We start from the raw sequence: 27,500 nt of genomic DNA on the forward strand, positions 1-27,500 counted from the left end.
TATTATATTATATATTAAATTATACATATATTCCCTTAGATATACATAATTTAGATATTTAGGGTCACCTTCATTAAACGGTTTGGCTGTTTTCCAGTAGAATTAGGAAACCAAGAACAAGAATTGTCCAAATTTGTTCAGATAATTAAAGAGATCATAAAAGTTTTCCTCTAAAATCTTTCACCTTCTTCATTTGGTTGGTTGCATCCTTGTGGTGTCTTTGCTCTTGTTCCTTCTATTCCTAGTGCTCCCAGTAAAATAGAAGTTGCTTTAAAGCACTGATAAAATTCAGATATTGCCAGAAGCAGTGGCATGCACCTGTAGTCTCAGCTCCTATGGAGCTTGAGATGGGAGGACCACTTGAGCCCAGGAGTTGGAGGCCAGCCTGGACAACATAGAGAGATCCCATCTCCATTAAAAATAACGTAGGTGTATATTTTGTTTTAGAATACATGATAAATGATGTCATATTGTATAATATCAGGAGATGCATAATATCTGTTATATCATTATTTGTGACACTTAAATTGATCATGAGATGATAAACTGAACCCGCTTTTGTACAGTTACACCTTTCTCATTGTGACCAGAAAGTACCCTGTGCAATGTTACTTAAATACCAACAGATGCCTGGTTCTCTGTTGGCAATTAAACCTAGTGGGTATAAATAATAATGGATAATCATTATCTACATCAGTACAGGTTGAAAAATTAGATTATCATGCTATCACTTCTACATTGATTAGCTGGTATTTTTCTGTAAAGTATAGCATTCACTTGGTCACTTGGGATCTCTCTATGTTGCCCAGGCTGGCCTCCAACTCCTAGGCTCGAGTGGTCCTCCCATCTCAATCTCCATAGTAGCTGAGACTACAGGTGCATGCCACTGCATCTGACAATATCAGAATTTTATTAATGCTTTAAAGCAACTTCTGTTTCACTGGGAGCACTAGGAATAGAAGGAACAAGAGCAAAGACGCCACAAGGATGCAACCAACCAAATGAAGAAGGTGAAAGATTTTAGAGGAAAACTTCTATGGTCTCTTTAATAAGTGAATGTCATGAAAAATGACAATGTTCAAGACTAAGAGAAACTTATAAACATAACAATCAGAAGTAAAGTGAAATCTTGGATTGGATCGAGTTGGAAAACCTTTGACGGACTTTTCTGGGGACAACTAGAGAAATCTGAACAAGGATCAGGTAGCAGATTATATAAAATTCACTAGCCTGGAAAAATGTAGATCATAGTCTAAAACATTAGGTTACAAAACAGTATGCAAATACAACCTCAATTTGATAAAAATACATACATGTGCATAAATACAGGTAGAAAAAGATTTGGAATAATGAATAATTAGAGCAAACAGTAGGTTCTGGCAGAATCATGGTGCTTTTGTTACTGCATTTTGCTCATCTCTATTGTTAAATTTTTCACGATGTTCTTATAGTTCTTTTGCAATAAAAACTTTTATTAAATTTAATTATACAAAGAAACAGAATTGACCACCGAGAATTGACCACTGTTAACACTTTGTTTTATTTGTTTTAAATCTATTATGAATAAGTATATTGTGTATTAGACACACTATATACAACACAGACATTCATTCACCCCTCAAGTTTATGTTTGCTGTGCTATAACTAATGTTTTGATGAAATTGTAGCCTCTAACACATTTTTTCTAATCTATAATTAATCAACATTATAAATAGGTACAAGAAAACCATTGGTTATCTGGAGAGAAACAAAGGAAGTTCATCACTGCTTGAGTTTGAATGATTGAAAATTCAATTAGGGATGGCAGGCCCAATTTATGGGGACCTGGGAGTCAGTCCCTGAAGCCATGTCCTCAGTCACTAAACACTAGAGTACGACTTATGAGGATGGTTTCTGGAGTCACACTGTCTGGATTTGAAACCTAGCTCTATCACTTGCACCTTGGAAACTTTGACTAAATGACTGAATTACCTTCAGCCTCAGTGCCTTCTTCTCTAAAATGAGTTTAATAATAGTGTAGTTCCCAAGGGCTAGAGGAGATTACATCTGTACAGCACTTAGCACAGTATATAACTCATTGAGAATACTTGATAAATAGTACTAAAATATAAGATACATAAAGGCAAATATTTCTGTCCATTTTTTAAACTGCTGGAACCTCAGTTCCTATAACACTACCCATTACAGTAATCTTCAAGAAATATTTGCCATGATCTGAGTTTCATTCTGTTGACTTTCTTTCACAATGTTAAAACAAACACTCAAAATTCCACTGCTATTATAACAGGCTTACCCTCAGCCTCATTGAGATTTTTCTGTGATACTTATCTAGTAGGTAAGAACAGAAAAATAGAGGACAGTTTTTTTCAGCAGTCTTCCTTTAAAAGATTTCTTCATATGAATGCTGAACTCTAAAACATATGTATTTTACTAATTGTATGACTACTCTTTACTAATTTCTTTTCTACTTCTAACAAGCTACTTTTGGCATAGAATAAAACTATAAATTTGATTTACTTCTTTATTTAGCTGCTATGCTAAATGTACCTATTTCTTGAGTTTCTCAATTTTCTGCAGATAAAATAATTATCTTTTTTACTATTTATATGGATTTATTTCATTTTCTTACCTTATTACATTGGCTAGACCCTTTAAAACATTAAATATGAGGGACAATCATGAGTATCCCTGGCTTTTTCTTGACTTTAATGGAAATGACTTTAGTATTTAGCTGTTTTATAAATCGACGGTTAGGTTTCAGTAAATTTTCTTAATCATATTTAACTGGTTTCCTTCTGTTTCTCTTTAGTTGGAAGTTTTGAAATGACTGAATTTTGTCAATGACCTTTTTGGTACAGACTGCCATAACCATGATGTTTCTTCCTCCAGTTTGATAATATAATGAATTAGATTGAGATATGTCCTGCTGTTCATTCTCTGCATTCTAGAAAATATCTTACTTGTTCCTATAGTGTTATCCATTTTAGACAGTGACAGACTATTTGCTAATATCTTTCAAGTTTTTATATGTATATTCAAAAATAGCATTAGTTTTTTATATTTTATATTGTCTTTATCAGATCAAGGTACTATATTGAGTTATGTTAGTTTTGTATAAGCTACTTTACGTATTTTGAACTTAAGTTTCCTGTGTAACACCTAATTGTGGATGCTATGGAAGTTGCTAGATACACATTGCTTGAGCTTGTTGGAGAGTAATGGGCTGTGGGTAGAGACTGAGTCATCACAATATGAGGACGGATTGAAACCATGAGGACAAATAACATCTCCTAGGAGAAATAAGTACACTACAACAAGATCACTGTTCCTAGGTATGGTCCTTCACTCTTTTAAGTATCTGATGGGGATGAGATGCCCAGAAAAGAATCAAAACTGGGCTGGGCACGGTGGCCCATGCCTGTAATCCCAGCACTTCAGGAGGCCGAGGTGAGTGGATCACCTGAGGTCAGGAGTTGGAGACCAGCCTGGCCAACATGGCGAAACTGCATCTCCACTAAAATTAAAAAATTAGCCAGGAGTGGTGGCATGCACCTGTAATCCCAGCTACTCGGGAGGCTGAGGCAGGAAAATCTCTTGAAGCTGGGAGGCAGAGGTTACAGTCAGCCGAGATCACACCACTGCACTCCAGCCTGGGTAACAGAGTGAGACTCCGTCTCAAAAAAAAAAAAAAAAAAAGCCAAAAAACCAAAAACAAAAAAACTAAGCTATGTAGGGTCACAGCATCCAAGACAGTAGAGAGCTTTTAAAGAGAAGAAATGATCAACACTATTAAAAGAGAAGAGAGACTGTAAGATGATCCCTGATAAAATGCCCATTGGCTTTAGCAGTTGGATGTCAGTAACAGCAGTATCAGCAGAGTGGTGAGAGACAGAAGCCAGATCACAAGTGGGTAAGGAGCGCAAAGGAGGTTGAGGGAGTACGGATGACAACAACAGACTATTCTTTAAAAAAAAAAAAAAAAAAAAAAAAAATTAGACAATAGAGGAATTGATAACAGTAACATAAATTTGAGGGATAAAGAATATTTTTTCAGAAGAGAAAAATCTTGAATACAGCCATATGTTGACAGTCAAGTAATTGCAGAAAAGAAGATACTAAAGACTGAAGAAAAACAAGATACCTCATAAAACAAACACACACAGAATACTGGAGGGAATGGAGCCAAGGACATAAAATTGGCCTTAGAAGGAATAGGAAGACCTCGTTCACATAGATGGGATAAAAGAAATTAAAAGGAAAAGTAGATAAAATGTAAGAGGCTGATTTATATCAAACCTGATATAAAACATCAGGGAGTATCAATCTGTATGTTATATGCTTGTTTCTAGGAATGTTTAGCCACACTGTAGGAATGGATTAAAAAAGGGTGGCATACCCATGGCAATTTGTTAGACTGGAGCAGAGGTGAAAACTGAGCTAGCACAGGCATGGGAGGAGACACAGAAGATGGAAGTGAAGGGGACTTGCCTGATCGACAGTTGGGTTCATACTGGGCAGGAAAGATAGAAGCCTCAAAGGTTTGACCAAATTAGGAGAAAAAACCTGACAGGAGAGCTGAATGTCTGAAATCAAAGATCAGTGCTATTACAAGTGAAACAGGACTACTGTGTGGAGTTTAAGATTTCTGAGAAGAAATACTTTTCCATAAGGAAAAGACATTGTATATAATTCTGGGATGGTGTGCTGATGTTCAGTAGGGTCAAGGAGGCTCAACAAGTTAGGGCTTGGTTTCAAATGAGTCAGCTCTAAGCCTTTTAGAATCTCCTAGAATTATGGTAAGAGGGAAATGACAGCAGTGAGAAGGGGTAAAATGTAGTATAATTGGATGTATGAGTTTTGTTGGAAGATGCATTTTTTATTAGTGAGTGGGGAGAGTTGTGTGTATCTAAGACTGCCAGTTTCTCCTCTTGGCTTCATGGAATGTGGGATTTACATGAGTATGTAGTATCTTACCCCTGTTGACAGCTGACAGAAAAGTTGCCTCCTTAAAGGAGAGGCAAGTTTCAGGTAAGGTAACAGATGAAATTCAGTTAAAACAATATTTTGATGGGAAAAGCATCTGGTCAAAAGATTGTGGACATAGCAAAAGTTACTGACAAGGACATGATGTTTCTGCAGGACCCAGTGGAAAAGTGTTGAGTGAAGGTAATAGCAGAAATATACAGAGAATGAGGAAAGGAATGGAAACAAGAGAAGTTTTAGATTAACATTGGTGAGTGGAGGAGTGGTGGGGGTGGATCTGCCTTGCATTCAGGAATGAAAATGTATCAGGTTAAGAGGCCTGTTTAGAGGTGGATGGCCCCAAATGTCTTAGCTCTGGCATAGTGAGGGTCCCAGAAAACATCCCACTTAAGTCCAAACAAATTGTAATGGCTGCCATGAAGTTCATGAAACTGCAAGAGATTTCTTTTCTCAGGACGGGCAGCTTCTCGCTTCACAAAGCAGTGCCAAGGCTCCTTGTTAGGCTGAAAGCTCCCAGGAGATTTCTGAAGCAGGAGTATAACTGGTATACATTGGATGAAGGGCTAGGATCCCCTCTTCAAGAATTCAGGATGCGAGGAAACATTTTCAAACACCTTAGCAAACTGTACATATTAAAGGGCCTAATCAGTTATCTGAAATTAGAATTTTATAATTCTGACCAAAAAGTTACATAGTAGTAGCTGTGTACCACATTAGAATTAGTTGCCAATGTCTTATATACAAGAGATTTTACTGAAATATCTAGAAAAAAAAATCTGGTTTATCCAGAAAAATCAGCAACATTAGGCCCACATTCGTACAGTGTGCTAGAATTAAGTCATGGCTTCCCCCTTTGGGTGGGGCATGTAAGCACCAGTTCGCAACATTATTTTTCCTGCCAGACCCTGGAACCTGGAGGCATTTGAGTTTGTAATTCCTGTCTTAGCCCTTGGCAAGATAAATAATTTAACCTGTTTTATTTACATTCAAGTATCATGGTAGAAAACAAGTTATTGATTACTGCTTCAAGAAAAAGGATTTGCATATTTGTGTATATGTTTTTAAAAAGTGGATTAACTTTATGCTAAACAATCACTTGGTCACAAAGATTAATATTAACCTATACTAAAGGTTATATTTGCTACTATCTTCATCCTACATAGTAAGCATAAATGTTGTTTCAAATATTGTTCCCAAATATTATTCAAATTCACCTAATTTTACATATAATTGCAGATTAGAAAACTAATTTCATCACAATCTCCCGTTTCACTCAGCTATCTGAGCAGCTCTCATGCATAAGGCCCTACGTTCCCACCTGTATTTTCTTTCCGTTGAAGTCCACCCATTCCAATTATTTAAGTGATTTCATTTGAATGATGCCAAAAATAATCCTCAGGTGACGTAAACAGCTCCAAATATAATAATAAAAAGGAAAATATGGGTGAGAAATTACAAGTCTGGAGAATCAATTAACATATACACTTCTAAACAATTGTTAGAAAATAAGTTTGACCTGGGCTTCCCAGGAAACAAAGAAAAGAGGGAAAATGTAAAGAAGTAGATGATTCACAGGCCCAAGAAAAACATCATTTAATCATTTATAGTCTCAGAAATCTTGCTTATTCTAAGATCTGGGTGAAATTTCACCAGTGAGGCAGGAGGACATTGTGTAATACAGTAAACAAAGTCCCCGGTGGCATCCTTAGGACACTGATGTTTTTGCAGCTGTTAATGAAAATCTTCAACCCAGGAAAACAACAAAACCTTGATGTATAATTCCGTAAAAATTTTTGAGGGGCCAAAACAATAAGGGTCAAGATCAAAGACACAGGGAAGGATAAATTAAAACTATCAGAAGGAATAGTTTAACATCCAGTTTTTCAGGTAATCTGCCATAAATACTATTTCCTTCAGATGACTCCTTAAAAAGTTAGAATGGAAAAGCAGCATTTGAAGTTGTAATCTCTGGCAAGAACACATGGAGTGCTAAGATGTCATGATACGATGAATGCCACATACGGAACAACTAATAAACAACTAAGACACATGCATGAATGGAGAACCAGTGCATGGCTGTGGTAAGGAGAGTGGAGGATCCTAATCTTCCACAGCAAGCCTTTCTGGGTGTCCTCCAACACACAGCTGAATCACGGAGGCCCTGGACAATGTGTCTGGACAAATCTCACACTAAGCATTATCTTCTACATCCACAGAAAAAAATCTGTTGTAAAATATTGTCAGATTCAGGCCAACTGAATTCTGGAGGACGTCTGCAAAGACACTGCATTTCATCTTTGGACGTCCTTTCTTGGCAGGACCACTTGCCTCCCAAAGCCTGTCCTAGGATGTGGCAAAAAGGCTATACCGTTGGGGTAGAGAATTCAAGATACACATCTTTTGACCCCCCATCGCAGAAGATGGCATTTTCCATTTCTCTGGTACTCGAGCTAAGCTCCTGTGGCTCAGATTATTTATTACATTACTTTTGTAACCTTTCTCCCGAAGGAACATGTAAGCCATACACAGTTGGCATCAAATATTACCAGATGACATATTTGTTTTTAAAATGTAAAATTAGACAATACATCTCATCTAAATTCATGGAATTCTCCCCTCTAATAATAGAGTCATGTGATAGCTTAAAAACACATGCTTTATCATCATTCAGTAGCAGTTTATTCATTAGAACACTCTGTACTCCTCTAAAAATCCAACATATCTCCTCACATCTCATATTTGGTTATTTTCCTTCTCAAAAGGTCTTGTTAAAAATCTAAAGCATTTAACGACCAAACTATGCCCACAAGGGTACTTGGACAATGGCTTACATCTTAAATTACAGCAATCTCAATATATTGCTGCTGACCTGTCAATCTCAAATATATTCATAAGCTACACACACAAAAATGAAATGAACAAAGTGATTCAGATTAAACAGCTCTGACTACCCATTTTAAGAAAATCACTGGGTGTGCCTAGGATCCAATGCTAACAATTTGTTACGCACTGCAGTGTTACAGCTTTCTAAATGGTAAGTAACTGTTTAAAAATTCCAAGGCATTCTTAAAATGTTTCACTTAAACATTTCTGCAATAAAATCTTATTGAACTGTTGCTTTCATTAATTTTCTACAGACTGGAGAGCAAGAAAGTCGAGTTTGATTTTTTTTTTCTTTTAACTTTGCCTACTACTAGCAAATAAACTGTGCCTCTTTTTTAAAATAAACCCCTGGCCTTGAGTTTTGGCCCCTTAATAGTAGCCTACATGGTTGACTACCCTTGGTGTTAAATTTTCTTAAATTGTATTTCTGTCAGTGTATCATTTTTTTAAGCGATGGACCCTATAATAGCAAGCACTGGTCTGTCAGGAGTGCATTTTAACAGCACGACACAAGTATTTTTCACTACAGGAGACAAACAATGATATGTATTACATGCAGTAAACACTGCCTTTGGTACACAGGGTTCTCTTAGCATTTATCTGTCTAAAATCTCACTGTGTCCTGAATGGGGGGTTTCAGGGAGAGGGAGAGGAACCTTGTCTCATATTAATGTTGCCAGTAGCTATGGTATAGCATTAGAAAAAGTCCACAAGCATTGCTACATTTCTCCTGAAAGAAAACCTTGATTTAATTTTAAATGAACAAAACAAGGAATATTAATTCATGCTTAAAAGGTCCCTTTCTTTCAGATAATTACCCCCTCTTTCTCTTACGAATTCTTTCCTAAGCTTTGGCATTTTCCCCTTTTATTCACAAGTATCATTACCAAACAACTTTCAATTAAACATAAAAAGCTGCTAAGACAGGCCTGGCACGGTGGCTCACGCCTGTAATCCCAGCACTTTGGGAGGCCGAGGCGGGTGGATCACCTGAGGTCGGGAGTTCAAGACCAGCCTGACCAACAAGGAGAAACCCCGTCTCTACTAAAAATACAAAATTAGCCAGGCATGGTGGCGCATGCCTGTAATACCAGCTACTCGAGAGGCTGAGGCAGGAGAATCGCGTGAACCCAGAAGGCGGAGGTTGCAGTGAGCCGAGGTCGTGCCATTGCATTCCAGCCTGGGCAAAAAGAGCGAAATTCCGTCACAAAAACAAACAAACAAACAAACAAACAAAAAGCTACTAAGACATAGTGCTCTCCAAATTTAAGGTGCAATACTCCAAGAAATGCTTAAAAAATTATTAGCATTTTCATGCATTTTCTACTTTTTCCTTTAAACATTGTTTTCATTTTAAAATGTATAATGAAGTATTTACAATTTATAAATATATACAAATTGAAGGTGTGCACTTAAATTTCTTTAAGAATAAAGATATATATAATCAAATTGTTTAGAGAACACTGTGAAAAATAATATGAGTAAAAAAAGTTGGTATTCAATTTCCTTGCCACCTGAGAAAAAGATGCAAAATCAACACTATAAAGAAAACCTAAAACAACCTAAAATTTTATAATATAATTCTACTCTATGGAATATTAAATATAATGCTTTACAAGGCCATAGAACTTTTACAAGCTAAAATAGGGAGAGCATGGGCATATAAGATATTTTAGAAAAATCACCTCAGTTACAAAGGAAATAGAATTTTCAGTAATTCTCCCAAAGATCCAAATTCATCCTAATTTACATAAAGCACACTACAATCTTAATTTAACAATCCATTCCAAATTCCAATAATCTCTAGTGTTGAGAATTTTTTTCCGTACAGTCTAAAGTGCATGTATTTAGACATTTCTCCACCCATCTCCTTTGTACATGAAAAGTTGGTAAACTATCTTATTATAGTAGTAGCCTTTCATATTCTTCATTATTAATCACTCTTAAACCTCATCTAAATCTGTTTCTTTAATCTTCTCCTCATGTTTAATTTCTCCCTTAGCTTATCTTCGTAACTCAGTGCCATTCTCCCTTCATAACAACAGAAGCTGACATCAGAGGAGTATCAGGCAATGTGTACCGCTCTTTCCCTACTGTGTTCCACTGTCACCCCTCACTATTTTATGCATAGGACTCCTGTTTCTAGAGAAGAAAACTGAGACTCAGAGAGGTTGAGTAAGTTGCCTAGGAACGTGAAGCTGGAGTGTAGCAGAAGGGGGCCGATGTCAGATCTGGATACTTTGCCATGGTGCTACCTGACATGCCTCTAAGATCCAGGCATTAGATGTAACCTCACCCTGTTTGGAAGATTTTAGGGAAGTGACAAGAACTCATGTAACTTTTTATTTTTTTAATGAAGTGATATTCACAGAAGACTAAAACAACAGTAGATGAATGCATCCTAATAGGAATACATGAGTTATCTGCCACTGACGATCACTGAGGGAGGAGGGGCAATACCTAATGTAGTAGAATAATGAGAAACACATGGTGAGACATTTAAAATATACTGCACATACTACTATGAGTGCAGTATAAGCTTGTGGCTTTGCTTTTACTTATGACTTCACAGTAAAAAATTAGGTTGTAGTGCAGATGAAAGGCTCCATATAAATTAGGAAGGAAAAATTTAAGAATAATTAATTTAAAATCTTCAGAAAAATTATATCTTTTTTAGGTTGCTGCAGAAATCAAGAGCTAACCAAGAAGACAAAGCATGTAACATATTTAATCAAATAAGCACATGATCTCTATCATAAAGAGAGTGGTTTGTTTAATAACTATCACTGACAAGATTATTTCAAATTATTTAAACACCCAGCAAACTATCAGGTCAAGATCAAGCAACTTTTCTTTAAGATCAAACTCCAATTGATCTGCCTTGGAAGACAAGGATCACAAAGTGCTTAGGAATATAGGTTCCTCAACTCAATCTGGACAAGAAAAGCATCTGCCAGGAAGAACAGGGGGACTGTTAGAAATTGTAACAGAAAAAAGCCCCCAAGAGGCAGACCACAGTAGGAATTAAGCCTTGTAAAAAGCTCTTTGGCTACTATCTCTGTCTAGCTTTCTAGAAAGTATGTGTTGGATTTTTTGTGTATGAAGTATAAATGCCACCGTTTCTGAAAGCCCACCCATTCATCCTGTACCTCCTTGTAAGATTCAAAGAACATTTGCATAGCTTCTTAGCCAAGTACCCATGAAGACATCCCAGCCCATTTTATAAATATAAATATAAGCTCAAGAACTTTGATTTGTACCCAAAGTTTAAACTTAAACATTTTTAAGAGACACTTTGTACATACAAATCCCACTGTTATAAATAGAAATTAATACTAAACTTCTGGCTTTGAGGATTATGCTTAGCTCTTCTTGAAGTGAAACTAACATTAGTGAGCTAGGATTAAGGTTAGTGGGTTACGTTAGTGGTGAGAAATATAAGCATAAACAAACTTTCATGTAACATTTGTCTCATCAAGAATGTAATTCACTAAATTGTTTTAAATAATAATATGTCTTTAATGTATCTTCTTTAAGTGCTGGATTTAGAAACGTTTATCATAACTAGAGCAAATATGTTATTTTAAATGTTTTATAACTAGAAGATAATTAAATAGGGCTTGAGTTGACTTTTAAAAAGTGAAAAAAAGACAAGAAAATCACCCCTCAGACCTAGAATAGCTGACTTCAAGAGTAGAAAATTAATGGCCTTTGAAAAAATCCACATCTTTGCAATTTGTATTACCTAAGAATTAAAAAAAAAAATCAGTATCATTGTGATCAGGACAGTTTGATAACATCTTTGGCCAAGAAGTTACTCTCATAAATGCTGCGTTGGCAGTCCTAGCTCATCAATATAGGCATTTCCTTGTATTTCACATTGAAATACTATGATGTATAGATATTCCACACTTGTCGTATTAATAGATGAATGTAGATGCATCACTTTAAAATCAAACATGCGACTATATCATCCCCCTTAGATTGGCAACAGATTGTCAGGTGACCAAATCCAAAGGCCTATTTTCAAATTCATATTTCACAACTATCACTTAATCACACAGGGTCATCAATGGGCCCAAATAAAAAGACATCCAAAAAAACTTCCAGTAAATAATAAATGAAAAATAATCTCATTCAATTCAGCAGATGAGTTCTATAATCCCAAATGAAATTGATTTCACAACTGCCTCACTGAATTAGCTGGGTTTTTTTGTGTGTGTGTGTGTGTTTTTTTTTTTTTTTTTTTTTTTTTTTTTTTTTTTTTGAATGGAGTCTCGCTGTCACCCAGGCTGGGAGTGCAATGTGGCTGGATCTCAGCTCACTGCAACTCTGCCTCCTGGGTTTACGCCATTCTCCTGCCTCCAGCCGTCCTCGAGTAGCTGGGACTACAGGCACCCGCACGTCGCCCGGCTAGTTTTTTGTATTTTTTTAGTAAGACGGGTTTCACCGTTTAGCCAGGAGGTCTCAATCTCCTGACCTCGTGATCCGCCCGTCTCGGCCTCCCAAAGTGCTGGGATTCCAGGCTTGAGCCACCGCGCCCGGCCTACGATGGTTTTCAAATGGAAGTATTATCACTTTTCTAGGGGGCATTTAGAAATGTATATGGGGCATTCTTGGTTGCAAGAGTGATAGGTGATACCATAGACCTACACAGTGGCTACCCCTCATTCTCGCCCCTCCTGCTCTCACACACCCCAGCTGCACTAGTATCTGTGATGTCCTTCAAATGTACGAGAAAAACTCCCACCTCAGGGCCTTTGTACTGGATGTTCCTGAACCCAGAATGTCCTTCCCATACATGACCATGGCTAGCTCTTTCACTTTCATCAGGTCATTACTCAAGCCACCAACTCAGTGAGGCTGTCTGCACCCCCTCCACACAAACCAAAATTCTACAAACCTCTTGTACTGCTTCATTTTCTCCTCATTGTGTTTATCATCTCCTCATGCCTTATACTTCTCTTGTTGATTATCTATTTCCCCTAAGTAGAATATAAATTCTACAAGGGGAGCAGGTATTTTTGTGTTTTATTTAGTGCTGTATGTCAAGGCATTTGACAGTGTCTAGAATATACAGAATAATCACATTTCTTGAATGAAAAAATGGGAATGGGGATGATTCAGTGTTTTGCAAGAGGTATCCATTGTACAAGGAATGATAAGCATTTTGCAAGGGGTGTCAATTATTGATAACTTACTGATATCTGTGATAAGAGATGGAACAATGCAAATAGCAGAAAGTTACAAGCTAAGTCTGTCTTGCTCTGCACCCAAAATATAACCCACAAAGCTCAAAGCTCAGCTTTTATAAGAGGACCACTGGCTTACCAAATAATTTTTACGAAGTCCAGATATAACTTCCCTTCTTCAGAAGTTTTTCTAATCTCTCCTGATCATACCTCTTGTCATTCTCTATATTGGTTCCATGGGACTTAATTGGAGTGAAACTCTTTATACATTCTACTTAGTTATTTGACAATAATAGTGACTATGTTTATCGGGTGTAGAAAATTTGAAAAATAACTTGCTCTTAAGTTCTTTCCAATTTTCCCAGACTGGATAGCTCATTCTTCACAAAAGAAAATATTTATAACTTTGTACTTTGTATATTATATAAAATTAATTAGAAATATAGTATTTCACATTCATTATTTATAAGAATGAAGTATTGGCACTGAAATATTTGTCAAGTGACTAAAGGTTTCATTGTAAAACTGTTAAAGAGATAGCAAAGAAAGCAATCATACACATAAACCCCAGGACTGCCTCTCAGCAAGGGTGCACTGTGAAAGAAGAGATTCTTCTAGCTCAGAACCTTTCTGATATTTTTCCTAATAAATAGTCACAGAAAATACTGGTTTATAAATTTGAAGGCAATGCAATTACTTATAATTTCTTTGTATCTCCCAAAGTGCAAATGCTCCTTAGTGGATATTCACATGCAATATTTATGGACTCTAAAATTACATTCACAGTATAAGTGAGCATCTCACCTGTAAAATGCAAATAATCTGCTCATTGAAACTAATACTTGCATGAAGTTATGACTGCTTTTTCCATTCACTTCCCTTACTCCTATCCACCCAGGTAAAGGAACAGGTACTAAACCACTCACATTATCATCTTTATACATAGATATTGGTAAGAATATATTTTTATTGAGCAGTTGACAAACAAAAAATAAGTGGTATGCTCCATGTTGTAAGGTATTTTAAAATGTAATAGTCTTGGTTCTTCTAGTTTTTGGTGAAATGTGAGCAGTATGTCAAAAAACATTATCCTAGAGATGGAAAATTTAAAAAAAATTAAAAATAATTACTAAAGAGATTTCAGAATCTTTTAAAACAAAAGAATAAACTAATTTCAAAACAGGTAAATATGCATCTCTGTTAGAACTGCTAAAATAAAAACATGACATTGTTCTGAAAGTTTTAGAAACTAGGAGTAAACTAATGACGTCTAAAATTAGCTTTTCTCTCTTGTTGCTTGTTGGGATCCCACAGCATAAATGAGACGGGAATTAATTTTTTCTCTGTGGTATCTGGATTACTGGTAAACATTAGGATTAGCGCATTTTATGAAGTTCCATGCCTGCTTACTAGTCCTTGTCATATTTGATATTTATATTTACTAAAATTGATTTTCTCTTTTTATTAATAGGATGGGTTTAATGTGGACGATGCTTCGCTGCATTAGTAATAACAATTTTACTTAAATTATTGCTTTGGTGTGCTCTTCTGCAAATACTCTTTCCATTCCTAAGAGTCTTTTATTTTCCCAGTAGCCCAGTTGGAGAGTTTTTAATATTAAATTGAATCATAACAACACATGCTGATTAGAGTCTAACTTAATACATGCAGCTTAATGTTAATTTTCCAACTTCAAATCAGGGATCTGACTATTCCAAGATGATTATTCATCTCAAGTGTGATTTCATTTTAAACTTGTAAAGCCCACAACTAGAGATTTTTGCATCAGAAAACACTAATATGATAGCGCAAAGGAATTCGGCAAAAAGAGAATCATTACATAACTACAAAATACTGTGGAGAAGAAAAGGTTTATCAAGAAGATTTCATAATACAGCGCAGAAGCAAAAAATGGCACAAGCAAATGCACAGTTGGCTGATGTAGTTTGTGAAGATAGGAAACATGTTTGATTACTATAATAAGAGGATATGCTTAGGTCCTAATTCCTTTAGAGAAAAGTTACCCATTAATACTGATAATAAAGGGGGGAAATTGTTTTAAAGTTAGAAATGAAAATCTAAATGCCACATTTCTTGCTTCACAGTATAAACTTCTACTTCCAAATAAGCTTCTTTTAAGCACCTTGAAAAGGGAAATACATGGTTAATCATCAAAACAAGTACATTATGATAGTAAAAACAGAACTAGAACAGGCAGTATCCAACTCCATCAGAGCTAAGAAAAACAGAATTAGATCATTAAAATCACAAGGAAATAAATTTAGGCATTCTGGAGTTTTACAAAAGTTATCTTACATCTTAGACTGATTAATATCCTATAAGAATAGATGAGTGCTATAGTTTGCAATACTAATGAATTAGCTGGTGTCAAGTGTTTGAATTTTACAAGTTTTAAAGCTTACCAAGCTATGGTGATTTGTTGGCTAAAGTCAATGATGACAAAAGGTAATGGCCATTCTAAGGTTACTTAGATTCCAATCTCTGTATGTGCAGCATATACATATATATATATAGATCCACATCTCTTCAGATGCTTAACAAGAGGAAGTGCCATGTATCAGCAGAAGTAATCATATACATAAGCCAATTTTATAAGCCAATTAAACAAAAAATAAAAAAGAAAGAAAAGGGCATTTATAGAGACATGGCGAATACAAATGCAGTTTTATAAAAATACCTAGCAAATGGAACAAAGTGTTGCTATGTTTATTTTTATTCCCTTTGTTTTCCAGATCTTGTCCAGCATTTATACTTCGTATATTGTATTTTTTATTGATAAAGTGAGAAACATTGGCTATGTTTTTCAGAAGATGGGATGAGGATGCAGTACATGACTTTGAATAATAGAAGACATTCTAATATGAATTGGAAAAATGTTTTCAAACCAAACACCAAAATAAGACTTCAATGGCTCACAGTGTAATGAAGGGAAATACAGTGGTCATTTAGGTTGCTGCAATTCTTTTTTTAGGCTCTTTCATTTTCATGTGAGGCAGAAAACGGAACTACATAATACATTTCTACAATTTATATATTCATCAAAACCATTTACAAAATTACCACTTTCAGCATATTTTAAAAATGAGATTCCTTAACAAATTATGTTTATGCAGTCAAAACACACCATTAAAATTTATTATTAGTCACTTAATGGAAGTTAATGGTGAGTTTATAAATGAAGCGCTGGCTTACTTTGATATAGTCTAAGAGTAACCAAAATAGAAATTATTTCCCAGAATTCTATGTATTTATAAAGTGCAAAATAAGCAATTTTAGCAATTCTCAAATGTAGGTTTTTCCAGATGCATTTAATCCTAAATATACTTGTAGAAACAGAATATTTTTCTGCTAAATCAGGTATGTCTAACTTATCCATCTTATGTGTAAAAACTATCCTGACTGAAATATTTCATACTTATTAAAAGATAAAAAACTGTAAAGATATAGAAACATTATCAAATATTTTTAATACTCTGGGGGGTGGTGAAATTTCCAGTGAAAATAGCTCAGGTCTACAAAACAAACTAAAACAAAAAGCCATATAACTAATTATATTAGTAAATACTCATTTACTGAAAATGAATGCATTATAGAATTAAGGATAGAAAGATATTGTAGATAAATTTACCAATGAGAAGAAATTCTGTATGTGCAGTAAATATTTTTAATAGAAGTTGTTTGGGGGCAGTTGTTGCTCAGGAAGTCTACTGTGGATCCACCTAATATTTTCCAGAGTGAGGGGCACTGTTCTGAAGTATTATAAAAAAAAAAAATTATCACTCCTGATTTGTGTTGGTTCAGGAGTAGTATAAACACTAAACTGTTTAAAACAGAATTCTATAATGCTCTTCTACAATAAAGGGAAAAATGAACTTAAAATTGTAACTTTTTATAAAGCTGCAAATAAGTTAAGATAATTTATAAGCAATATAACAGTATTTTTTGTAACAGATATGGAGTTCAATATGCTTATATGTCAAAATATTTCATAATACTAAAATTAACTTAGACATTTAAATATGATAAAAATTATGACAATAATATAGTGTTTAAAAGCTCAAATGAAGCTTATAGAAATGAAACTTATTTGTAGAGTTCCATTTCATATAAAGGCTTATGCTTTCAGAATTTAGAACAGTAAAAGTGATTTTCAAATAATAAGAATACATTGCTTTCCTACAAAATACTTCCAAACGATTAACATTAAAAAGATGACAATGAAAGAAAAAAGAATGCATATTGTTTCCAACATTAAAAAAGCATCTGTGTTATAAATTGCCAGATAAAACAATATTAACAACATATTCCTATTTGCCTTTACACTTATAATTATGTACCAATTTAAAGTTGACCTTACATAAAAATTTAGAAGCACCAGGTTTGATCAGTGTGAGATAAAGTTACAGCTAGATTTACGCTCTATGTGGCATTTTATTTTTATTTTCTCTTTTAGAGTTATTATATTATCATATTAAAGCATATAAAATTTGTAGTCAGCATAGCAAGCTTCAAATCATTTTAGTTAATTAGCAACTACGGTGAAGCATGAAGCATCACTCTTTCCCAGTAGTTTCATTTTAAACAAATCATCCTCACATATAAAAATAGCAAATTGCATTAAATTTTATATAAGACATTTTACAGCTTCTTATATAGGAAACGCTATAAGCAGCTTCCATGGCACATACCACAGCAAACAGCTTTGAATAAACTCTGGCAAGATATCATTCATAGAGATACAAGATACATACAGCCTACATCAACTTAATGCTTAAAGTATGTCACAAAAAGTTGCAGGTTCAAAGAAAGAACAACAAAAAATTGCCCAGAAGTTGAATTCTGGTTATACTCGCACATCCTTTATTGCCTTCAAGTTGAAAAAGAAAGTATTTTGGTATTTATCCTAGTTCTATTTAATGCTTGCTGCAAAACATTAAATAAAAGCATGTAGAATTCCTAATTCTAAAATGCTGATTATGCATTGGCTGGCTACTTTATTCCTACTTTTCAAACTGAAATAAGGCTGATAGATTGCAGTGATAATGGTCCCTTAAACATCATCACTAAAACTTTGCTATTTTTACACAGTCATTTTTAATCTACTTTCGACAGTATCAATTTTAAGCTCCAACTTAAAGTACAAAGACACTTCCATATCTAATTTGTCATAAGTTAATCTTTAAAAAATAAAATAATTATAAATGCATTGGATAGATTTTAACAGATACATTTCTTGTTCTGCCTGGCATATAAATATTGACTGGGTAGACTTCATAATTCCAGTCAGAAACATGTTAGAGGAAGTTTTAAAAAGTCAGTCCTTCTCTTTCTTTAGCTAATGAGTTTCCAAAGGAGGAAAGCAATCCCACAAATGGGCAAATTCTGCCTCATCAGATATGTACATTTTCTGTTCCACAGCTAAATGAATGATATGCCAGTCCAGTTCTGGAAAGTGAAAAAAATTCCACTGTTAAGATTTGATACTTAGTGTACAAACCGTGGAAGATTTTCTTTCTTTTCTCTTAAATATAGCTACTAGTGCCATAAAGGAGACATAAATGGAAAGACATCAAATTTTCCATAATAATAGTTTCTATAACCCTTAAGAAAATATCTTACAGTCTAAATTATTATATTTTCATATTATTTAATATCTCAAATCATCATTCAGAGAACTTACAAATCACATCATCATTATCACTACTCCAAGTAACACAAATAAAACACAGATCTTTAAGACTCTCTGCTCATAATTAGAAGTGTTTCTTTCTGTTTATGGAGGGAGAAGTGTATTAAGAAGCTAGATGTAATTGGCAAAAATATTTTACTTTTCACTGTATGTAAAAAATTATCTGGCCCAGGACAATACTTGTAACCAACAATTTATGTGGACAGGCAAATTACTATTTTATTACTTTCCTTATTCTTACTTATGTTCTTAATAATTTAGACATGAAATATAAATACGTAAGTTATTTATGTTCAGTTCGGTGCCTCAGAGAAATTACATAATATCCAAGGGTCAAAAATAAAACAACCTTTAAAATAGAATTAAAGTATGCTGAATTTGGAGGAAAATGAGAAAAATTACTTTTAAAGCTCAGGAAAATAACCACAGAATATTACTTGTTCACTGATTATATTACAGATTCCATGTAATTAAATAAATAATTAGATAGTAAAATTTTAGGTGTACCTCCCTTTTCCTTTAGCTAATTTCACCCATTGCCTGAAATCATGCCTCTCACACAGTAAGCATTTAATAAACATTTTTGAACAACTATTTATACATAATCAAAGAAATTAATTTGTAAATAAAATCTGCTTGACTGTATTTGTTGATTTAACATACAGAATCAGACTATTTTAATTTGCCAGTCAGAGACATATGCTGTTGAACATCTACACAATTTCACTGAGACACATGCTTTCCACATAAAACTAAATACCACATCTGCGGCATAATCGTAACACAGTGTTTTACACACACCAATTCTCCGTTTCACTTCTGCAATTTTAAGTGTTGATGAAGTTGCCAAATAAGTCACATTATATACAACAAACCTTCAGTTTAAATAAGGGATAACATTGCTGTTAACAACTTAGTTTGAAATGTTAACAACCCTTAGGCTGTTAACATAACAACTGGCCATTAATGTGGTAATGACCAATTTAAGAGGAAATTGTACTCTGAGAAATGAATGTATTGGCAATCAGGACCAGAGTTTATATTTGAAATAATATTATATATGTTTAATAAGTTAACTAGCATTAAAAGTTTGAGCCTATCAGGAGGTAACTAAAAGTTATTCTACAAAAAGCCACATACACTCTTATAGAGATATAAAATTTCTGATATGAAAACTATTTTGATAAATGCATTTTAGCAAAACACTTGAGACTATCAAATACCAGTTTAAAATCATATATTTTACTACCACAAGGAAAATAAAACAAAACAAGTCTAAGATTACTGTCTCTGCTTGATACTATGCTGACAGCTACAAAGCATGTTATACTCACAATATAGGTATTTCCTTGGCAAATTTTATTTTGGTTTTCAAAACCCGAGATATTTCAGTTGACATTCTTTCCAGTTTACTTAATTTTGTCCTTTGGTTTATTAAAAAACCTTAACATTGCCTGGGCTATATAAATTCCTTATTTGAAATGGTAACAAATCCACTTGAGATACTGAAATTACAAACAAATGTAAAAGTCAAAAGGAGTCAAAAAGCTATGACTATTGGTTAGTACCGATGAAGCAAACTAAAAAGCAGTATTAAATCACTAAAAGCAAATACAAATGCTTTATGTGGAAATGAGGCTCTAATTCACAACGAGCAGAAGAGAAATTTTTATTTCAAAGAGAAGAGTTCAAAGACTGGAGAGTTCTAAAAGAATGAACATTATACATTAATTTTGATTAGTTGTGCCAACACAATGAGGGAAATCCTGGCTGGAGAGAGTGACTTCTCATTGTTGGCAACTTGCATGTGTTTTACGCACTTGGAACACAGAGAAGTAGTAACAAGTGGTCATAATAAGTCAGGAGGCTGTCAGATGAGGCCGTCCTAAGAGCGAGAAAGAGTAGAATCTGATAAACAGTCCTGCTTTCACCCTCTTGTAACTACCATTAATCAAATGATATATTTTTATATCTAAAGATTGGATCTGACTGAAAATAGCTGAATTACATACTAAGAAGGACCAGATTCCCTAGAAAACACCTCACCAAAAGACCAAGGTACTAAAGGAGTTACCGTTGATTGATACATTTTGTCATAAGGGAAAAATTCCAAATAAATCGCTTAATGTCAAACCAGAAAAATGATAAATTGTATTAAATATGAAAACCCCAGTGATGCCATATATAATTTCTCTAATTTGATAGATCCTACTTTATTAATATAAGTAATTTTCAGCTGAAGTAAGTGGCAAAGTTGTCTGAAAAGCAAAATAATTTTTCCTCAGCAGAAGTTCTGTGTTGAGTACTTAATGCTAGAAAACAAAAACTTTAGTCGGCTTCATAGCTTCATAACCAAGAACACCTGCCTTGTCCTGAAAGCTTTCAGACGTTTACAGGTTGGAGAGTGGCTGTCATTTTCCCATAATGATGGAGGTCTTTACTTTGTTATTATCCATAAAACTACTGGCAAGTCTGAGGCAGTTCAATTGCTTAGTTGTATTTTTGAGATTACCGTTTAGAATGTCATGGGGTGGGGTGGGGGGAAGATGTATCTACACTTGGGGAAAGTTTTCAAAACTCTACAATAAATGCATTAATAAATATTAGTCAAGGATGTACACCTGACTTCCTCTGACAAACCTGAAACAGAAAAGAGAGCTGAATAACTTTAGAAGAATAAATTCAGGTCCAACTAAGAGGCATCAACTAAACTCTCACATAGTCCATTTTTTTTTTCAAGTTGAACTTTTTAAAAATAAAGAGTTAAGATATTTTGCCAAATGGCTGATTAATGTCTTTGTGCTATGCTCAGCACCATTCCTCCTTAAGCTCCAAAAAAAAAAAAAAAAAAGGCAAAAATAAATAAATCAACCTGAATGCTGATTTCTACCAAATACATCCTTGACATTAACTGGCAGTTTCAATATAGGCAGTGCCATAACCAATTGCCTGAGTGTGCAGGCAAGCCAAATTGAAATACTTTAAATATTGTGGTTTGTTGGCTGTTCCTTAAGCATTAATTTGAGTAACACACACAGGGCAACGCTTTGAAGGCTGACAGGTCAACTTCTTTTAGGAATATAAGCCGGCAGTAAGGAAATGAACAAGCAAACAAAAAATACACTTACAAAAGTACTTTAAAAGGCATCCAGTCACCACTGGTGTGCAAGGATAATTCCTACCTCAGATAGTCTCTGCGACAAAGGATAAGATTAGCTTTAGTGTACAGGGTGGAGCCCACCTCTCCCAAGCGACAGTCACAGCAGGCACACTTCAGGCAGTCTTCATGCCAGTATTTGTCCAGTGCCTTTAGAAGATACCGGTCCTTGATCTTTCGGTTGCAGCCAGCACAACCTTTCGGCTTGGTGTCTGGCTGGACTGAGAGCATTTGTATACCTGAAGGACGACAAAAGCAAAAAAGAGAGCTGAGACTACTAGACGAATAAAAAGATGTCAAAAGACCTCAAACAAGTTAAATATTTAATATTTTCTTATTCTAGGAGTGTTAGCTTTTCTTGTTTAGGGCTATACTGAAATCAAACTAAATTTTGGAAGCAAAAAGTCTCAAACTTTATCAAGTGCTTATTAAATCATTCATAAAGTTATGCATGCCAAGTGGTAATAATAAATTCATGTTGACCATGGTAAATTGACATTATAAATATGAAGTTCAATAACATTAAATAATTTTATGGTATCTTCATTCTCCCCATAGAGCAGTTCCTTTAGAAAGAAAATTTGAGTAAATGACGACCTGAAAGAAAGTTATTTAACAAATTAATCTATGCACAGTCCATAGAAGTAAAAAAATGAGTTTTGCTTAACTGTTTAAAAATTTCACTTAATACGTGCTTGATGGTGGAAGGAGAGTGCACCTGGTATGGGATTACACTAACCTTATTCAGCAGTAGAGGTGTTTATAGTTAAGTACACAGAACAGCTACCCGAAAAGCTCACCAATCCTGTATTGCTTGCTTGCTTCCAAATACTTCCTTCTATGTCCGTGATATATCAAAGTATTCATTGTGCTCAAATATAATATTTATACTCATAAGCATCAGTCAGCACCTATATTAATGGCAGATTACTTAACTATATACTATATGGTTTTATGTAAACCTAAAATATATGATTATACCATTTATTACCATAAACATACAAAATTATTTGTTTTATAAAGGAAAGAAAAAACAATAGATGGCCAGATCTAAATATATATACAATTATACAAACATATATAAATATATACATATTGTATATATACAATGCTAAACATAGGCACATTTATATATTTTAAAGATATAAATCTATCATAAATAAGGAATCCAGCTGGATTCTATGGGTTTTACAGTTTGATTGAAATCTTTTGAATGAATGGATATTCACCTTGAGTGTCTTCTTATTTCCTAGGTATTAAACACCCAGCTTTAGCAAGAAGCTAGACCAACTATCCAGTGCCTCATATTTATCAAATAACTCATTTTAAGCACTATAAAGTACTGCAGACATCATCAATTCCAAATTCCCTCATTTTACAAATTATGTTACAGAGGCCCAAGAGAGGTTCAGATACTTGCTCAAAGCAGAAAGACAGTTACGCTATAGTCTCTGGCCAAACGGCCTTCTTACAGTCCAGAGTACCCCTCTGCTGAATTATGTTTGCTCTCCTAGGCATAAAGTTTTAAACTTGCATTTAGAAGGATACAAAACACCAGATGTGCATGCGTTATAGGAAAAGAAATGCCAAGCTCGAATCTGCATTTTTGTGCATTTTCCTTCTCCAAAACAGCTAAACCTCCTCCAGGTTCCTCTGATACCTTATGATGAAGTCTTCACCCCCCTTACAACCTTCACAACCTTTTTTTAAAAAAAATAATCGCACTGGTGAGAGACATCAAGGCATCCGCAGAGCAGAATAACTTTTCTAACTACAAATAATACATGAGTTGCACAAAATATTGTTAGGATGTTGAACTTTCATTAGAAAATAACTTGTCTGGTAGAGTTGTGTAGGGAATGGGAGGATATAAAGCAGAGTAGCTGTTCTTTCTTTCTGCATCATAAGCATAGCTGTAGTCACCGGAGCTGCAGACTAACAGCTGGATTTGTAAGAAGAGCAGGTGGTATCCCTATAGCCTGCTTTCTGTTCCTTTCCTTTGAAGGAGCTAAGGGCCTAGTGTAGATTAATCATAACCCTTGATAGCTCTGCTAAATCTCACTCTCTAGAACTTCTAACAAATGAAGTTTCTTTGATCAGAACTAGTTATCCTCTTCTAGAAAGGTTCCACAAGGAATGAATCACATTAATTACAGTGAACAACAGACCCAAGTGCCTGTTAACCATATATCTGCGGGGAGGGGGAAGTTTTGATTTACTCAGTGAAATTCTGGATGGTGTTACTGAAAACATCTAGATAATAAACATTAAGAGAAGCCATTCTAATTAAGCCATCCTAATTAATGGTCATTCTATTAAATTTATAAGGCTATTATTTTTATTTATCACAAGTCTCAAAGATGAAAAANAAAAAAAAACAAAACCCAGCAAAACCTTCTTAGTAGCAGCTAAGCTATATTTCCCATAGTTGTGTTTCTACCATCAAGCATAGAAGGTCAGCTATTTTATTCAAAATGCTTTGCAACCAAGACAGGGGATAACAACATTTGGCACAAGTAACACTACCCTACTTGTCTTCACAAAATGTTTTTGTTGTGTTGACATTTTAATTTAGCACTCAGAGGCCAATTAATATTTGAAACTCTTACATTCTGTTTGGCCTTAGGCATAAAAGGAGTTTGATATTTTACACTCCATCCTGGTACCTTCTTTTAGAGAACATCATGGCATTTCTCTTGAAAATGGAATCCCTTGAATTCCATGCAAGTTAACAATTGTAGCAAAAGAACTATTTTGTAGTCACCATGTTACCGTGTACTTAAAAGGCATAAAGCAGTCAGCAGCCTCCCCTCTTCCTCCAGAAGAACATGTCTGGGTAGAGTTATGTGTTCGTAGCTAAGAAACATTTCACAAGTTGCTCATAGCACATCAGAACTCATAACTAGTTTTAGATTGGCATGTAAATTGTTCTGAGGGAAATTCTTATTGCCTCTGAGACCCTGCCATTCTGAGTTATTTGACAGTTTAAGGGAAATCATAATTAAAAAAAAGACATAAATAATAGCCTGTGCAGTGTGGTGTGCAGAAATAAGTAGAACCATTTCATTTAAACTCTGGTGAGCTTTTAATTGCCTGGATTGCATTGTGAGGCGGCCTAACGGTTGATTGCCTCCATTATGTTCCCTTGTTCTGTGCCATTCATCCGCACAGTCTCAGCTTCAGTAGTTAACACAACAAAGTAACCACAACTCCACAACACATAGGGGTTTAAAAAATAATAATAATAATAATGAAAGATTTGCAGCACTTAGACACAGTCTTACATTTTTGGACTAACTACACAGAGTGAATAGAAAACATTTTGTCCCTGTCGGGAAATTCACAGAGAACAATTTGGGAGAGGAAAGAGGAAGAGGGAATACATAAAGGGGGTTGGAAGAGATGAGGTGCTTCAGAAGGATGCTAAAATGGGAATGCAGGTTCTGCAGCTGGGAGCATTGACACAGATTAAAAGAATTTGGCCAACATGGCCATTCGATTGCCAAGAGGCAACAGACAAAAGATTTTCCTCCTGCCCATCTTCATCCTCTTCCCAGCCCCCAACCCAGGTTGGAAAACTGGATTGGGCCTAAAAGCTTGTTTCTCTCTGTTCACTGGCCCAGAGCATCCCTACAGGCTGCAGCCCCCTAAGGGACAACAATGCAAATAGATGTCCCCAGATCTCAGGCACTGGAGCTGCTTAACTCTGCTCTGCCCCTTCAACTCCCAGCCCCCCTCCCTACCCTTCACCCCCCCTCCCCTTTTTGAGCAATGGAGCTGGGAACCAATTTGATTCCCTTTTTCTCCAATGCAGCTGCAAGGCTCAGAGATACTGACATTTTTCCACTCTTATCAGTTTAATTACAGTTACCATGGCAGCAAAGTGCTAGTGCTTGGCAAAGGCCAACAAGAGATTTGCAAGACTGAGTTCAATTTTGATGCAGCTCACATGCAAAATAAAAAAAAAAAAATAAGAAACATACATACACTCTAACAAAGAATCCCTTGCGGAGTTTATGCTCCAGCCTTTTGTGGTTGTGTCTTTGCAGCCACACAGGGATGGTTTGCAAAGAATGTAGCAGTATTTGTTGCATCTAGCAAGATTAATTGGTTTAAGCAGCAGTCTTTCAAAGCAGTTACAACAATAATATTTCGGTTCTTTCAGAAAGACACAAAAGCAGCGGAAGAGCAGAAAGGCTTTTGAGCAGCCAAGAGTGCAGAGCGCCGGCAAAGTGCATCTATGATAGATTGTAACCTTACCAAAACTTTTCTCCTTTTTCTGCATGAGTTGACTTAGGCGTGCCTGAGTTGCAGCAGCTTCGCATTGAGCACCAAGCCCAAAGGTAGAAGTAGAAGGGGGTCTCCTTGATTTCGCTTAAGTGTGGACCTGGTGCGCAGCCTACACCGCCGAGGACCGACTATTGTGAAGCCACTTTGGGAGCGGGTCGGATTGGCGGCAGGGGGTGGGGGAAGGGATGGGGACGGCCAGACAAGACAGGGCGCACACACGGAGCCCCTCAGAGTGTGCAAAATGATGGCGAATGACAAAGCCACATGCTTCCCTAACTCTGCCCGTAATCCTAAAATCCCAGCGGCCCCTTTTAGCTTCCTGGTAACAAATGGATTTGATTAAACTGTCACATGCAGCGTTAGCATAGCATATCATGTTCAATATGAAAAAGATCATAAATCTGACTTGTATTTCATAACAGCAATCTGGGTAGTCCCCGTAAAAAATGTGCTGCATCAGTTTGAATCTCAACCTATTAGGACATAGGCACCTTGGTCCAGGGACCTTCCCTGTTCAGGCCACTTCTGCCCCTACCCTGACCCGCCCCCGCCCCCCGCCGCCCCCCATCCCCCAAACACAGCCACTTTTCCATGCGCAAAGGAACAACATTTTGTTATTATGACTGCGTGGAGAGAGGCAGAAGTGTCAACAAGGACCAAAAGATTGTAATTTCAACTCTTTATGAAGTGGGGGGTCATGAATTCCAGCAAGTAAGGGGGAGGGGTCCGGAAACCCACCCAGGACTGAATTCTTTTCCTATGGACTGGGAGCAAACACTTCCTAATTCCAAACTCTCCCTGCCCCTCTCTCCCCGGGAGTCAGGGGTGTGGAAATACTGCAGTTCATGGTGAACTTTGACTATTATCCACTCGAGTCGTACTTGAGACGTTCCGCGCCGCAGCCGCTCTCCCTCCTTCCATCAACATCTTCCGCCTGCATCTATTTCATGTCTCATCATAAAAATAATGAAGCCTCACATGATTTAAACAAAACCGTCTCGGTAGAGCTGCAGCCCGAGTGAAAGTTGCAGTGCGGAGCTGGGTTGCAGCTCCAGTTTATGCCTCATTAGCAGAGGCTGGGGAAGAAAAAAATACCCACATCCGCACACGCACGCGCGCACCCGCAGACACACACACCACAAATAAGCCGACGCGTGTGTACATAGTTGCTGCACTTACCTTCTCAATTAAGCGATACAGGGGGAGGCCGTTCAGTAAGCACAGTGGCTGCTTTGTAGCGCTTCTCCTTGGGAAAGGTCAAAAAGCATTGTTTGAAAAAAAAAAA

General features: G+C 35.8%; 1 protein-coding gene across 6 annotated transcripts in view; it reads right to left on the minus strand.

Moving 5' to 3' along the window:
- The window catches only part of LMO3 (LIM domain only 3), a 65,370-nt gene that overhangs the window by 35,870 nt on the left and 2,000 nt on the right, over positions 1-27,500 (minus strand). For 4 of the 6 annotated variants that reach the window (XM_017873831.1, XM_017873833.1, XM_017873850.1 and 1 more), the window contains exons 2-3: positions 27,395-27,461; positions 21,951-22,164 (exon numbers count right to left, since the gene is read on the minus strand). In XM_017873831.1, coding sequence (XP_017729320.1) covers positions 21,951-22,156 — 206 coding nt within the window. In that variant the 5' untranslated portion in view covers positions 22,157-22,164; positions 27,395-27,461. Of the gene's footprint in view, positions 1-21,950; positions 22,165-26,185; positions 26,701-27,394; positions 27,462-27,500 lie in introns of those variants that run through there. The other 2 variants (XM_017873829.1, XM_017873859.1) reach the window with 2 other exon arrangements.

The sequence above is a fragment of the Rhinopithecus bieti genome, unplaced genomic scaffold (assembly GCF_001698545.2).
Source record: "Rhinopithecus bieti isolate Rb0 unplaced genomic scaffold, ASM169854v2 scaffold_110, whole genome shotgun sequence".
NCBI classification, from domain to species: Eukaryota; Metazoa; Chordata; class Mammalia; order Primates; family Cercopithecidae; genus Rhinopithecus; species Rhinopithecus bieti.